Source organism: Hyaena hyaena, unplaced genomic scaffold, assembly GCF_003009895.1.
Source record: "Hyaena hyaena isolate Hyena2069 unplaced genomic scaffold, ASM300989v1 scaffold_76, whole genome shotgun sequence".
NCBI lineage: Eukaryota > Metazoa > Chordata > Mammalia > Carnivora > Hyaenidae > Hyaena > Hyaena hyaena.
The window spans coordinates 803,247-818,667 of record NW_024080709.1 but is presented as its reverse complement, the minus strand read 5'-3'; the positions used below and the strand labels follow the sequence as shown (position 1 = coordinate 818,667).

The 15,421-nt window shown below is 44.3% G+C and overlaps 1 protein-coding gene across 9 annotated transcripts in view; it reads right to left on the bottom strand.

Annotated features, from left to right (window-relative positions):
- The window catches only part of MARF1 (meiosis regulator and mRNA stability factor 1), a 39,366-nt gene extending 28,875 nt beyond the window's left edge, over positions 1 to 10,491 (bottom strand). For 7 of the 9 annotated variants that reach the window (XM_039233562.1, XM_039233567.1, XM_039233563.1 and 4 more), the window contains exons 1-6: positions 10,437 to 10,491; positions 6,651 to 6,852; positions 3,710 to 4,399; positions 2,776 to 2,950; positions 1,651 to 1,877; positions 445 to 562 (exon numbers count right to left, since the gene is read on the bottom strand). In XM_039233562.1, coding sequence (XP_039089493.1) covers positions 445 to 562; positions 1,651 to 1,877; positions 2,776 to 2,950; positions 3,710 to 4,399; positions 6,651 to 6,794 — 1,354 coding nt within the window. In that variant the 5' untranslated portion in view covers positions 6,795 to 6,852; positions 10,437 to 10,491. Of the gene's footprint in view, positions 1 to 444; positions 563 to 1,650; positions 1,878 to 2,775; positions 2,951 to 3,709; positions 4,400 to 6,650; positions 6,853 to 10,436 lie in introns of those variants that run through there. The other 2 variants (XM_039233568.1, XM_039233569.1) reach the window with 2 other exon arrangements.
- Positions 10,492 to 15,421: the final 4,930 nt, after the last annotated feature.

Here is a 15,421-nt window from a genome sequence, read left to right as displayed (position 1 = left end):
TTGGAACACGAACACACTTCATACACGAAGAATGAACACCCCAGGGCAATGTTACCACCTACTTATACAGAGTGCCAAGACACGTGCTACTTCCAATAGGAAAGGGAGCAAATATTAATATTCTGGGAGCAACAGCTTTGGAAACTCTTTAGATTTTTAAAACTAGCAATACTGGGCCCAGGATACAAAAAAAATAAAGTGGAACAAAACATTACATTTTCTTTAACTGGCCCCCAAGAATCCGTATTCAAGTTCTAAAGAGAAAATGCACAAAAGCCACACAGACTCCATTTTTCCCTCTGAACAGTTCTCAGAGGTGAACGCAAATACGGCCTGTGCATTTCAGCCTCTCCGGGGCCGTATTTCCCTCGACCGGGTCCTGGCTGCTGTGAGAACTCCCACTCAGTGAGTTTGGGGGAACTGAGCAGAGGTCTCTGTACTTACTTGACACCAGAACAACCGTGGCCGGAGCAGCGTGAGTGTTCGCAAACCTTCGGAGACTCTGGCGGAGTTTGTCGTCAGCCGCGTTCTTGGCGGTAGCGTTGATGTGGGCAACGGTGACCTGCGTTAATTCAGAGGAAGGACAAATGAGTAAGAGCGGAGGTTAGGAAATCACGATGCATTCTGCCCACGACGCATTCTTCCCAGACGGTCCTTGAGGAAAGAAACTCTAGCTGTTGTTATTGTTGCCACTTAGCATTGGAGAAACATCCTAAACAGATCTCAGGAATTTCAAATTTGTTTCTCCGTACAAATGAAGTGGATCCACTGTCAGCCCTGCTTGCCTCTCTCATCTTCTGCTTTTGTACTTCATCCAACCCCCTTTCAGAAAACAGGCACAAGGAAGTGAAATTGGAAGTAATGCATCTCTAACAGCTTTTGCCGACAACTGGAAAGTAGCAAAGATGGACAGAGATGATGAACCTTAGATTTAGAGCTATATGTGGTGTCATTTGTCTCTGTTACACATAGTCTATAGCTATCAGGATCTGGGGTCAAGTGATGGGAGAGGAGAGGCATCTGTCCCACAAAGAGCTAAAATGGGTTTATTTCCGTTAAAGCCATCAGGCTTACACAGAAGTCTCTTGGGCAATGAAGAAAAATTTTGTGAGGCATTTCAACCACATGCAATACATAATAGGACTTACTAGCTTTTCAAGGAGCACACGTATATAATTTTGGGCAGCAATATGGTGTAAAAACAGAATTACCTGTCTAGGAGTCAAAAAGAACTAGATTCTAGTTCCAGCTTATGAGAAAAGACTTTGCAGCCAATCTGAATTTAAATCCTAGCTCATCTGTTTACCGGCCATGTGATATTTAGAAAGCTGCTTTAACATCTTGGTGCCTCAGGTGAATTTGTACATTTCAAATAATCAATCTTATGAGCCCTTTTCACAGAGCAGACATGAAAACCAAAAGAAAGGATATACATGTAACCGTTATACTAGCATAGCACATGTATGTAGCATTTTTGAAAGATCAAATATGATTAAATGATTTCTAGTACTTTCGAAATAATCTTTTGCTAATTTCCTTCATTTGCCAAATTAGCAGAAATGTGTATTAAACAAATTTTGAATTAAAATTTTTAAAAAACCCACACGTGCATATTCTTGTACCATAATAGATTAAAATTCTATTTTTTACCTGGCAATTATTCAGCTCTTGAATAACTTCTTTGTTTTCTTTACTGATGTCGCACACACAGATGAATTCTGCTTCTCTGTGGCCTTTAAAAAACTTCTCACGGATTCTCTGGACAACAGCAGTAGCTGAGCGGCCGGAGGGAACTGAACAGTTTTCAATATCCCAAAAAACTCCAATGGGGGGTAAGTTTTCCAGCACCTGTCCGGCTAGTGCAACTTCTGGTGACCCTTAGGAAATGTTAACACTTTCAATCACACGTAGTGAAAAAAAAAATGGCAAATTAAAATAATAGGTAGCTACCTATCATTTTTAGTGGCAGAAAAATGAAATTATTGATTGATGTTAAGCTTAAGGATACCAACCTCATGGGCTGACCTAAAAGGACAACCCCAAGTTGCAATAGCATTTCTAAGTGATTATTCCTATTTTTCAGGAGAGAACAAACCTAAAGGTCAAGTTGCTTCAGGCCCACAATAAATCCACTGCAGAGCATGAGGCCATTCTCACGCTGACCTGAACACTAACGCGTCGGTGAGTGGACACTCCAGCTCTGGGACCTGTCATGCTCTGCCCATGCCTGTCTACCTGCTCAGTGTGGAAGAGCAATGAAGAGGTGACCAAGGGCGAAGTTGTTACTGTCCTTGATTAAAAAAAAAAAAAATTTAACACTGCATTAACATCTGATTTAATACAAAAAAAAGTCTTCACAAGATAAAATACCACATTAACTACTTTTTGGGGAGATGATTTTAGGTTTTTCGATTCTTGCTTTTTATCAACCTTTACTAAATCTTTCCGGAATATTAAGTACTTCCACGGAGTGCACCATAAACAAGTGTGATTATGAACCTAAGTTGACACTAAAACCCCTCCAGCACTCATCTCTCCTAATATACTCCCTATTTTTCTGCAGCTTCCAATCTCAAACAGCCTCAGCTCAACATAAAAGGCAAATGACTTGTCGGTATCTAAGATTAAAAAGATTTTTTACCAAGAGGTAGAAATGGAGACGCATATACACAGTAGCTTTAGACCACAAGGAATCTTTTCAAGGTGATTAAATGCAGTGTATCAGATATTGAAAACTACTTAAATATGCACATTTTATACCATACTGTCATTTACCAAATTTCGAAGAAGCTTTGCCTAGACTGGTCGCCAATAACAACGTGGTGTCCTTCCCTGTTCCTTTGGTTCCACAGCCATTACACAGAGGAATAGTAACAGGTGCAGTTTGAGTATTTGGAGGTGGTATATTTGGCCAGACTTTAGCAGCATCAATTATACTATTTCTTGCCGGCTGTTTTAAAAATTTTTTTAAAGAAAGGAGGAGGTTTCAGATACATCATTTCAGAACCTAGAGTTATATACAACAACTGAAAACACATTCTAAGTGTTTCTTTTTTCCACCTGTTAGAATCTGTCACCTCTGACAGAACGTATTTTTAATATTTCAGTGCATTCCCAGAACGATCAGCTGTTAATTCGTAAACTCACTTCACAAAGGGAGTTTAAATGATCTGGGACGATTTTCACATTCTGGGGTGTAGGTCTCCTGCAAGGGAGACCCCCAGACACGCTTTCCATAAAGGTAACTAAAATCTTTATTGAACACCCGTGTGATTGAGGCCGAGTTCTTAGTCCCTCGAATTATTACAAAAGAACAACATGGGGTGACCTACGTTACGTGAATGGGTCCACGTATGAGGTGAGTGTTAGTTATGAGAACTCATGACTGTGCTCCAGCCTTTAAAGACAAAACAGAACCCGAAGCTTTGCCAAACTAGGTTTACATGTAGAAAACAGATTTACCACAACAAGGGCCTCTAGAAGCATAAACTTCGTGAATAAGGACCCTGCACTTTCCTGCATGGCCCTTCCCATTTTACCCTTTGCCTCTTTCGGGACCAACAGAGGCTATGCTGCTGGGGAGAAAGCCACCTCCCAGAAGAATCTTCATCCCCATGCACAACAAAGATTTGTGGAGACACATCCACTTTAAAAAAGTCACTCCTCAGAAGTCAGCTGCACCCAACGTAACAAATAAAAAGATACACACCTTGTTCAGACAGTCTTCGCAGTACAGTGAGCCCTTTAAACAAACCGGAGGTACCACATTTAGGTGCAAGGAATTGGTGCACAAGTGAGGCGTTAGCTCCGACTGTGAAATGTGCTCTTCCAGGCGCCCCGGAGCCCCACTTGTGAAATCAGAACAGGGGAAATAGCCAGCGGAGGCGCAGCCCTGGAGAGCCGGAAACGGGTGCAGCTTGTGCACGTTACCATGGCAGGGTTGGAAATGAAGCTTTCCACAACAGGGCAGGTGTTTGCAGGACACGTTACTCTCTACACACATGCCGGGAAAGTCACTTGCAAGGCCAGCCAAGTTGCTCCTAGCCGAGGCATTCTGGAGTGAGGAGGCAGACTGGAGGGCAAACCCTGACCCGACCTGACACGTGATTGTCCTGGTGCTCTGGGAGTCTAACAGTGCGCCTGGGTGAATCAAGCTACCGGTACCTCCGCTCCCGCCGCCACCGCCACCACCACCAAAACGCATTGGCGAAGTGGAGGGTTCATTAGGGCAATGAGCGCAGCAGCTTACTTTGGGGACAGGTGAAAGCTGTATTTTAGGTTGCTGGAGAGAATGAAGATCTGGCAGCGGGACTGCTGGAAAAAGCTTAGAGCCAGCATGAAGGGGAGATGGCACGTCCTTTAACTCCACAGCAGCCTTCTTGTTCTCCATGTAATCTTTCTGGGAAGAAAAGAACAGATCGCAAGTTAACTTTATGGGGCCACCGAGTTTTGGTTCGTCACATCCTACTGCAATCTAAAAATGGAAAGAGCGTTCAGTCCTGTTTACACAACTCGATCCAACCAAGCAAAATGAGGATGGAATGGCGGCTGAAAGCAGGGGCATTCTTCAGAGCAGTCTGCAGGGAAGCACGGAAAGAGACAACTAAAATCAAGACTGTGTCCTTCCTGGATTCTAAGAGCCTGGGGGAGGGTTGTGCTCACATGTCCAGTAAGGCAGGTTAGCCATCTGTGCTTCAGGGACTTCCCTTTGAAACTTCCCCTTGCCTCACAGGGCCTTCTAAAGACAAAACAGGTGGGATGAAAAAAAACACCATCACGAATGGCATTCGAAAAAGACGAGTCACAAGTCACAAGCCAAGTGCTTTGAGGAAAATGCTTCATAGTTCTTGCAGTCAGACCATAAAGGGTTTACTAAGGCGCTCCAGAGGACGCCAACACGATGCCAACAATGCCACAATGACTTTGTGGCCAATGAAAAGAATTAACTAGAAAACTATCTGGGGACAAGATTCAAGAGAAATAGTTTGTCATATACCTCCAACATAGACCCAGGAGGCTGTGCTGTTGGTGGTGTCAGAGACCTGGGTTGGAATGTGATACTCAGTAGTCTTAGGACCTGGGGTAATTTTCATAACCTCTCCACACTTTAGTTTCCTCGCCTTCCAGTTGGGAACACTGCAATGTGGCTCCTACAGTGGCGAGGAGGATAAAACGAGATGGTACACAGGGGCACCTGGGTGGCTCAGTTGGTTAAGCGTCCGACTTCGGCTCAGGTCAGGATCTCACAGTTCGTGGGTTTGAGCCCCACGTCGGGCTCTGTGCTGACAGCTCAGAGCCTGGAGCCCGTTTCAGATTCTGTGTCTCCCTCTCTCTCTGACTCTCCCCTGCTCACACTGTCTGTCTGTCTCTCTCTCAGAAATGAATAAAAAACATTAAAAAAAAAAAATGAGACGGTGCACGTAAAGCACTCAGCAGAGAACCTGGCTGCTGAAAGGGGACCTAACTAATCAATAAGCCCTTACTGGCTCACTGCAGGAACTATTAAGAGAAAGAGGATGCCCTGATAATGACAGAGACATGCTCTTCCCTCAGAGCATAGAAAGGGCCATCTGACCGCTATGATTTCACCCCTATGGCTGTGGTCCGACATTTACCCAGGAGAGTACATTCATTTGGGAGAAAGCAGGGCTTTTCAGTTGGACTTTTCCTAAAAACACGTGTGTGTATGTGTGTGTATGTGTGTGTAGTGGCGGGTGATAACAACGGACTGACTGCCAACAAGCAGTGTGTCCCGCTCTCTTGGTAATTACAGTTCAGACTAGAATTTCATTTACTGGTACTCAGATTTATATAGATCTGGCTTTTAGGGTCTTGACTCAGTTCTGGGTGTCACTGAGCAGAATCAGGTTTCTGGATCTGTGAAGCGGAAAGTGCAATCCTGTATTGTCGGACTCCACGGGGGCCAGACCCACTGTCCCAGGAAGCCCTGCGTGAGCTGCCAACCCTGTCAGATGTCCTTAAAGTAAATGACCGCAATTACTGACGCCATGCAAAAAAGAGAACTATATAAGGAAACCCAGGAGAAGACAAGGAATTTATCTGAGTTTTTAAAAAGTTATTAATACCCTTAATATAAATTCATAGTAAAGTCCCTTTCAAATCCTAAATGCAATAGCCAAAAAAAGAGAAAAGAAACGAAATAGGAAAGTGGGAACATGATGCATGGAATCAGAAAAAGTCAAAAGCACTATGAAAAGACAAAAGAAGTTACAGATACGTTTAAATATTCAAGAGAAATCTTGAACAGAAAAAGACCGCCAATAAGGTCCTATTGGCGGTCTCCCCTCGATTTTAGGACTCAAACTTCAGAAGGCTACCATAAAATAAAATCTATATCATACTTCCCTCTGATTTGACTCTACAATTTGGGTTTTCTCTTTGGAATCTGTGACTTTCATAAGAAATAAATCTTTCCCAAATGTTAACATTAAATATTCAAAGCAGTTACAGTTAAAAAAGTATGCTGTCCTTGAGTGAGGAATTACAATCATGTGCTACGAGGGGGAAAAAGCAGGATGCAAGGTAAGACTCAGCACAGACTCCAGGGAGAGAGACCGCCCCAGACCAGAGGGACCGCTCATCTACTTGCATAAGGAATTAGCTCTGTCCTCAGTCTTGCACATAGTTACCGTTTGGGGGCTAAGTGGCAATGTCTGCTCAGGACGAGAAAAGCAATTAGAGAATTTCCAAAGCCATGGCTTAGCGTCATTATCTTGTTGAAGCCATCCAAGTGTTCTGCTGCAGGGGTCCTCAGTTCCGTTCCCTTCCATCATACAGCCAGACAAAGTGGTTCAACATTCTCCCATCGTTCTTTTCTCTCATTCTTCCACCCTGTTAAGAACGAGAGCTCAACATCAGTTATTTGCATAAGGACAAATTTTACTATTAAAAAGTATAACCTCAACCGTACTTATGTTGCAACTACATTTGCGGTACAATAGCTCCCAGGAAGACAGAACGTAGAAGAAAAGTAAAATTCTAGCCAAGTAGCAACCTCCTCTGGTCCTGAGAAGGCCTTTTCTACAGTTTTTCCTAATTCTTCTCGACCATCTCTCCCCTAAAGACTGTACTTGTGAGGGTCAAAAAGTTAACAGACGAGAGCGTGTAATTTTAGTAAAAGAACAAACACGTCTTCATTACCAATTACGTAAGATACTGAAATTGACTTAACAGCCACCTATCCCACTGTGTCATTGATGTGACCATGGAAGGTCCAAGTTAAGTGACCTCTGTGGACTCTGAATTTGATTCTGCTACAGAACAAATCAAACCAATTCTTTTGTTTACTTATTATGAAAGTGCAATCCGATAAACCACCAAAAACCCAAACGAGAAATCTGAAGTCACAGACTTGCTGTATCTACTCCAGTGCAACCACAGTCTTACGAGTCTTTAACAACACAATAAAAGCCCATCAGATCGATAACAGCCATTGGGCACGGAGGCAGCCTGCCAACGGTAAGGACAACCGAACCTCACTTCCAAGTCTTCGCCATCATACCAACCACCTACTCTTACCTACAGTGGCCATTTTAAAGTTATCCATTTATCAGAAACTTCACCTGAACATAAAGAAAGCAATTTTTTCTTTTTAATGTTTTTATTTATTTGAGAGAGAGAGAGCATGAGCGGGGATGGGGCAGAGAGAGAGGGAGAGAGAGAATCCCAAGCAGGCTCTGCACTGTCAGCACAGAGCCCGGCGTGGGGCTCTGTCCCACATACCGTGAGATCATGACTTGACCTGAAATCAAGAGGCAGACAATGTAATCGAATGAGCCACCCAGATGCCCCTGAAAACAATTTTATTTAGCTATCACTCTGATAAGATGCTCTTCTCGAGAGTTTAACATCAACACAGTATGGCGAGGGGAATGATGACTAACAAGTACTCTAAAATACAGAACTGATCACATAAAGCAGGGTAGGCAAAGTATAGCCTGCCAGCCAAGACCAGCGTGCTGCTTGTATTTAAATGGCCTTCAACCTAAGAATGTATTTTATATTTTTTAATTCTTAAGGAATAAAATTAAAAAATAATTGTGTGACACATTATATGAAACTCAACTTTTGGTATCTATAAATAAAAAATTTGTTTAAGTACTGACTATGGCTGTTTTTGCAGTACAACTACAGAGTTGAGTATCTGCAACAGAGACCGGCAGGGAGAGCCAAAAATATTTACTATTTAGCCTTTATGTGGCCCTTAAGTTTCAGTTTCTTCCTCTGCAGAGTGTGCCTCACTTCTCCCCCTCCATGGCACCCCTGAGGGGGAAAATTAGATAAAGGACCCCCCCCATCCCCCATCTATTTGTTTTCACCAATGTGTAGTTTGTATTATGCACAGGGCTTGCTACATGGTATATACTAAAAAATTATTTGTTAAATGAAGGAATTAATAAGGTAACTATTTACCTACTATACACAGGAGTTAATTTAGAAGCAGAGTTGGAACTAAAAGGGTGCCTGGGTGGCTCAGTTGGTTAAGTGTCCAACTTCAGCTCAGGTCATGATCTCACCGTTCGTGGGTTCGAGCCCCACGTTGGGCTCTGTGCTGACAACCAGCTCAGAGCCTGCAGGCTGTATCTCCCTCTCTCTCTGACCCTCCCCTGCTCACACGTGCTCTCTCTCAGAAATAAAACATTAAAAAAAATTTAGAAGCAGAGTTAGAATTAATGCCCACAATGACAAATTATAATAGCTATAACAGCTGTTTTTCTTGCTAAAGACAGGTCTTATATTCCCTATCAATCTCCTCTCTAGATCATAGGAATCTGTGATGTTCACAATACACAACTTCAATGTGCTCTCTCACTTCTTCAAGGCCCATCCTGAAAGTGAGCTAACAGGCAGAGTACAATACAAAGTACTTTTATGTAACATTATTCCCTCATTCAGTAAATATTTATTTAGTATCTACTATATAACTTGGGCTTGTGCTTGGCCCAAGAGATACAATGATGAACACAACCAGACAATAAGATCCATTATATAATCTTTTCTTCCCCCCACCGTAAATCTGTGAGATAGGCATGAGAGAAATAAGCCACATTTCAGAGTGGTAAACCAAAGTTTAATTAAGTTTTGTAACTTGTCAAGATCACACAATTAGTGGAGGGGCAGAACCAGGCTTGTCCACCTCTTTCCACCACACCAAGGTGCCTTCAGTATTGCTCAACACAACAGAGGGTACAAATGTATTAGCTTGTTACTGGCCTGCACCCAGAAAATTTCCCAAGCATTCCTGGGAATGCCACTAAGTAACTCAGGTAGCCAAAGCAAGTTCTATTTGATTTGAGTGAAGAGTCTTTGAATAATTCAGACAGTGCTTGAGAGCACAGATTCTAATGTCAGTCTGTGTATTAAGTCCCAGGTTTGCTGCTTCCTTATCTGTGCCGCCCTGGAGAGCTCACCACCTCTGTGAACCTCAGATCTTATCTGTAAAATGGGCCTGAGAGGAACAGTAGCATCCTCAAAGGGCTGTTGTTGGGATTTAATGAGACAGTCACAGTATGAAATTTAGAAGCGGCCTTCTCTTAATGCCCAACCTAGTCCTCAATCCCCAAACTACCCCAACCCGTTAGTTTTCATAGATCTTCTATCTAAAATTGTTTATTTGATGTTTTATGTCTCCCCTATTTGAATATAAACCCCATGACAGCAGGCATCATGTTTTCTCATTCAGTGCTGTTATTTCCTGCACCTAGCAGTGCCCGGTTACCTATCAAAGACTGTCGAACGAGTGAAGAGCTCAATTAATGTCCAGGAAGACCACTTAGGTTTTGATCCCCCTGTGTGTAGAACAGCACAGATACCGCTCAGAGACGCTGGGAAGTCCAAAAGATACCAATGTAACTGGAAAGTTCTTGGTAATGCCAGAAAGGTGCTTGGGAAACTAAAATGTGTACCACGGTGTTGCTTTACAATTAGTAGTGGGAGTGGCTCAAGCCCTAAGGCAACTCAACACGGATCTGTCAAGCCGGAGACTACACCCTAGGGAGTGCTGAAAGACCGAGGAGATGCAAAAACGCTCGCTCGGCGCGGGGGTTAAAACACCCGCCCCTTCATTGCTCTCTTAACCTTCCAACTGTGCACATTGCACGAGAAAGGCTGCTCTCCACACCTGGAAGCCCCACCGGGAGCAGGGAGACAGGTGCGGGCAGGGAGCCAAACACCCCCAAAAGGCAGCGACGGCTCAGCAATGACAGTCGTGAACGGACCTTAAAGGGAGAAAACCGGAACCTTTGGTGAGGGGCCTGACCGGTGGGTCCCAGTCCTTCCCCTCGGAGTAGCCAACCTCCCCCACCCCCGCCAGCAAAGGGCAGGGGAAGGGGGGGGTACTTGTCCCGCCTCCAGCCGGTGGCCCCACAGCAGTGAGCCCGTCAGGAACTAGTACCCAGCGCTGCCAGCCAACTCACCTCAGCCGCCGGCTCCACCTCCGCTCACATTCCGGCCCCGCCGCCTTCCCCCCGCCCCCCCAGGCCCTTTGTTTTGATTCCCGACTCCGCAGCTCCCGCCGCCGCCGCCAAGCGCACCCTCCACTTCCGCTTCCGCACCGCACCGCCCCTGTCGCAAAACCGACGCCCTTCTCTCCCCCCGTCGCTCCGCCCCTTCCTCCACCCCGCCCTCGCCGCCGTGTCCTCCCCGCGCGGGGCGTGCTGGGAACCCCGGGGGGGGCGGGGCCTCGCGGCCCTGCAGCCTCGTCAGGCTCAGTCCCCTCCCGATAAACCTCTAAATAGGGATCTTCCCCGGGGGAGACCTCGACTTTTTTGGCGAAAACGCTCAGTTTAAGGAGGCCTTCTCCCTTGCTTGTCGTGGTGGAGTGGAAAGGATCCTGAAGGCGAAGAATGAGGGGGCTTGTGAGGTGGAACTGGGGGGAAAAAATCCCTCCCGACCGGGATTTGATGCAATTCAGCTCCTTCCGTCTTTTGAGGGAAGACGCTTTACATGGGATTTCGAGAAAACAAAACAAAACAAATCCAGTCGTTTTGGCGCGCGCTCTTCCTCCCTGGATCCCTACTGTCGTCACGTGACGAGTCAGTCTACTTTTTTTTAAAAATTAAATGACGCATATTTTCCGCAGCATCTTTAATCTAGTGCGACCTAGTGGCGAGTGGAGAGAAAAAGAACTGCCGGCGGGGCTTCTTGCGAGGTGGCGGCCCCGCTGGCAAAAATGAAGTTGTGGACCCAGAGTTGGCGGGACAGTGCCACCTACTATTAAGGGGTCCTCGTGATTTGAGTTAGAAAACGTCTGTTGAAAGCCCTGGTCCAGAGCTCGTTGCAACGCATGTAAACTTTTTTTAATGTTTTATTTATTTCCGAGAGAGAGAGAAGAGAGAGAAACAGCCAGCCTGAGCAGGGGAGGGTCAGAGAGAGAGGGAGACACAGAATCTGAAGCAGGCTCCAGGCTCTGAGCTAGCCTTCAGCACAGAGCCCGATGCGGGGCTCGAACCCACAAACCATGAGATCATGGCCTGAGCCAAAGTCAGGCGCCCGGCTAACTGAGCCACCCAGGCGCCGCATCAAGGCATGTAAACTTTCCCAGGGACAATTAGGGGAAAGCCTTGTGAAGCCAGTGACAGCTTGAGTTTTAGGTGGATGGATGCGCCACGGTGGGGGGTGGGGGGTTGCTTCACAGTATTTTTACCCGAAGTAGTTGTTTTTTAAAGCTCAGCGCCACGGTCATTTCTGAAACTGCCAACTGCTCGGTACTTCCTGTTGCCAATGAGAAAAACAAAGCGCCTGTCTAAATCTAGACATATTTAAGATGTGCTAGCTGAGTTCGACGTGAAAGTTTACTTCTGAAGTTTGCGGAGAAACATTCATTTTCCCCAAGAATACGTAGAAGCTGCCCTACGAGATTCCCCTCCCCACCCCCACCCTCCAGGATGCGGGTGAAGCAATTTCATTAGGCAATTCGCGTTGAGTGGGGGAAATTTCAAGGGAAGCCGATACATCCCTGGAGACGTCCCTGTCTACTCCCATTGTGGAGGGCAAGATCAGACACGTAGCTGAAGCACCCTTTGTGCTTGCCTTTGATTTTCCAGAAGGCAGATGACAAGCACACACATCATCCGCCTGCTTAGGTATTTATTACTGCTGAGCAAATCTTCACTGTGTGTGTGTGGGTATTATTTTCCAAGTGGGAATTAGAACAGATGAAAAACAGCCCTGTGTCTAGTGTGTTCCACCCTCCCCCCCATCAAAGTATCAAACAAACATGCTTCTCTAGAGGAGTTTTTCTTTTTATTCTAGTTGAGTATCTCTAAACACAATCCAAAGTAACTAAAAATATAAAAAGGAAACAAAGTAAGTATGGATTTTAATTGCCTTAAAAAGAAGATTTTTAGTCACAAAACAATACAGAGCAGACACATTTTGTTTGACTTGGCCTTCTTTCAAGCCCAGAACTGTGCCTGATCTCAACCAGTTAAATGCGGTAAGGAAAACGGAATCAATCGGTTATGGAGAGTTCATGAAAAGCGTGAATTACAAATAATTTTTAATGAGATGCAGTTTTAGTGTTTTCTGTAGAAAAACAGCCTAAGCAGAGTACACCAGCTCTTGGAAGCAATTATGAAGTGAAATGCAATTGATACTTGTGAAAGAGTGCTTTCACATTTTTAAGATATATTTTCTTAAATAGAGTCCCTGTTCATCTGACTCCTGTTTCTTTTAACAGAGATTAAGAGTAACTTTCAGTTTTTCCCTGTCCAAATTATAATCTTCACATTTATGGAACCACGATGAAGTTTTATTTTGGAGCTATTTAAGTGGCTATTTTACATTTAGTTCACCTCCTAAATTAACCTAGCGGCCACTATGGGAGTTTCTCCCCCAGCATCTTCTGCCTATGTTCACTTTAGTGTTTTGCAATAATAAATTATGATAGAAGGACTCAAGCAAGAGAAACAACTCTGTCAGAGGCCGCGCCAGCTCCGACAGGTCCAGAGGTCCCTGAAGGATGGACGGTGTCGGCGAAAGAGAATGAGAGAGCCCCGAGATTCTTTCTGATCACCAGGCAGGCATCTCTGTCCGGTCGGTTTTGGTGTCTTTATTTAAAGGTTCAGCAACAACATGAAGGCAGAGAAAGGAATTTCTTACAATGGGAGGCCTTTTGTGATATCAATTAACAGAATGTTCATAGTGAAAAACAGGATAACATACAAGTTAAATTGTATATAGATAAGCTAGGAGTTATTCTGTCTGGCCCTCAAGAATATAAATGTTTCTGAATTGGTTTATTTGTGGAAACTAACATGGGGGCCCTAAATTGTCAGTCTTTGCACCTGGGTTTATGTTTTAGCTACTCTTATCTATCCTCATCCCAGTTGCCAGTGTAAGGGAGGGTGTTTGTGGAATGTAGGCCTTGAGGAAGGGACTGCTTTGCTTCACCAATTAGCAAAGATATATGGAGTAACTTATGTTCTGCCCTGAAATAGGCTCTTTGTCTCAGGGCCAGGCTCAATTGTAACTCTTGTGTTCTTAACCCCTTAAGTCTTGGATCTGCAAGGCCCATAGGAAGAGCCTTTTGACAATCACCCATAGAGCTTTCATCTAAAGTCTCTTTTGTAAAGGCAGGAGTATGCTTTTCCTTATGAGGTATCTGTATTCAGAATATGGGTCTGATATGGAATATTGTGAGGCCTGGTCAATACCAGCAGGCTCATTTCCAGCATGAGCCAGTAGTAGCAGAAGGAGATACTAGTCTTCATTTCTCATGGCAGAAGCTGTGCAAACATTGCCATTTCCTTGCTGTGACTGCTATCCAGAGAGGCCGGTGCGGCTCCTGGCACAACTCTCTGCTAATTCTAATTATTCTAGTGGTAATTCTTAATATGTAAAAGCTACAAGGAAAACAAATTGAATAAAGGGAGGAAAAGGTTTTAAAGTGCGCAAAAATTTTCCTTTCATTTTAAAGGCTTTACCCAATAACCAGTCCATTTCCCTAAAGTATTCCTGAGGATGAATTTCATGATCATTTCACTGTACTCCTTTAGTCTTTATGGAAAGTGAAGGAAATTGGAAACTAAGTGACTTGATCAATGACATTTAGGCAGGTCAAACTCATCGATTTGTGCTTCAGTTTATCTGTAAACTGAGATGATTGCTCCCTGACCAGAAACCTCAGGGAATGGGGAGAGTCATATAAAATTCTGAGAGTGAAAGAAAGCATCAGAGGAAAAGTATCAAGAGGCTGCAAATGACTTATTAGTGTTTGTGACCAGGATGGAAGTGTCCTGAAAGACATTTCGGTACTTTCCTTAGCGCTGTTGACATAGGTAGTGAGGTTCCCTTTTGGATGTCTGAGCTATGGGAACTAGCAAGAAGTCAGAACAAAGTCGAATTAGAGAAAGGTCAGTTTTACCCAAGGCAAGGAGGTGGGAAGGATTCCAGAGGAGTGTGGCTGGAGGCCGCAAAATAGCTAAAAATCTCTTTGTCTCTAGGGTAGTGCTGAAGAATGTAGGTGTAGGAGTCAAACAGACCCAGGTTTGAGGCCTGATTTGTTATTGCTAATTGGGACAGGTTGGGCAATGCATGTAATTTCCTGCATGTTTATTTTCTCACCTTTAAAACGAGGACAATAAAAGTGCTTTTCTGTGGTCCTCATCATCTGGGTCTCAGCTCCATTGTCACCTCCATAAAGCAGCCTTCCCTAACTATGTGAAGTGACCTCTCTCAGCCCTTTTCTATCAAGTGACCTTGCTTTAATTCTTAGCACTTACTAGCATCTGAAATTAGTTTACCGTTTCCTGGTTTGCTCTCTTGCTTTCTAATTTATTACCATAGCCTTTTGAAGACTGGCATCTTGTCTTACATTTACTGTGTCCTAAGCCTGATTGCTCAATAAATATTTGTTGGTGAACAATTAGGATTGCTGTGAGAATTAAATAAGAAAACCCATGTCAAGAAGTTAGCATTGTGCCTGACACACATAATAAGCAAATCATGATCGCTTAACAATTCCATAGACGATATTTAACTCTGTACTAGGTATTGTCCTAAGCGTTTTACAGGCTCCAAGCTACCTCATTTTGTCTCCGCCTAACCTGAAGGTAGAATTGTATTAAGAACCCCCATTTTTGAGATGAGGAAACTTAAGTCAAAGCGAGTCTAAGTCACTTGCCCAAGAACAAACAGCTAGCTAGTAGGAATAGAGCCAGAATTCAAAGCCAGGCTGGAAACCAAACCTACACAAAGTCAGCTGTCTTCGAAGAAGATAATGATGTTGACATTTTTATTTTGGGTGTAAAGGACATGGAGCGTTGCCTAACCCAAGCGGACCTGCATCTTTGTTCTTCCCTCCAGTTGGGGAAAATGCGATCAGTGTTTAGAGGACGGAGTCGTGTTTGCTTGAAGAGCGCGGCCCTCAAGCCCAAGCCCGTCGCCGGATGTCCAGGGA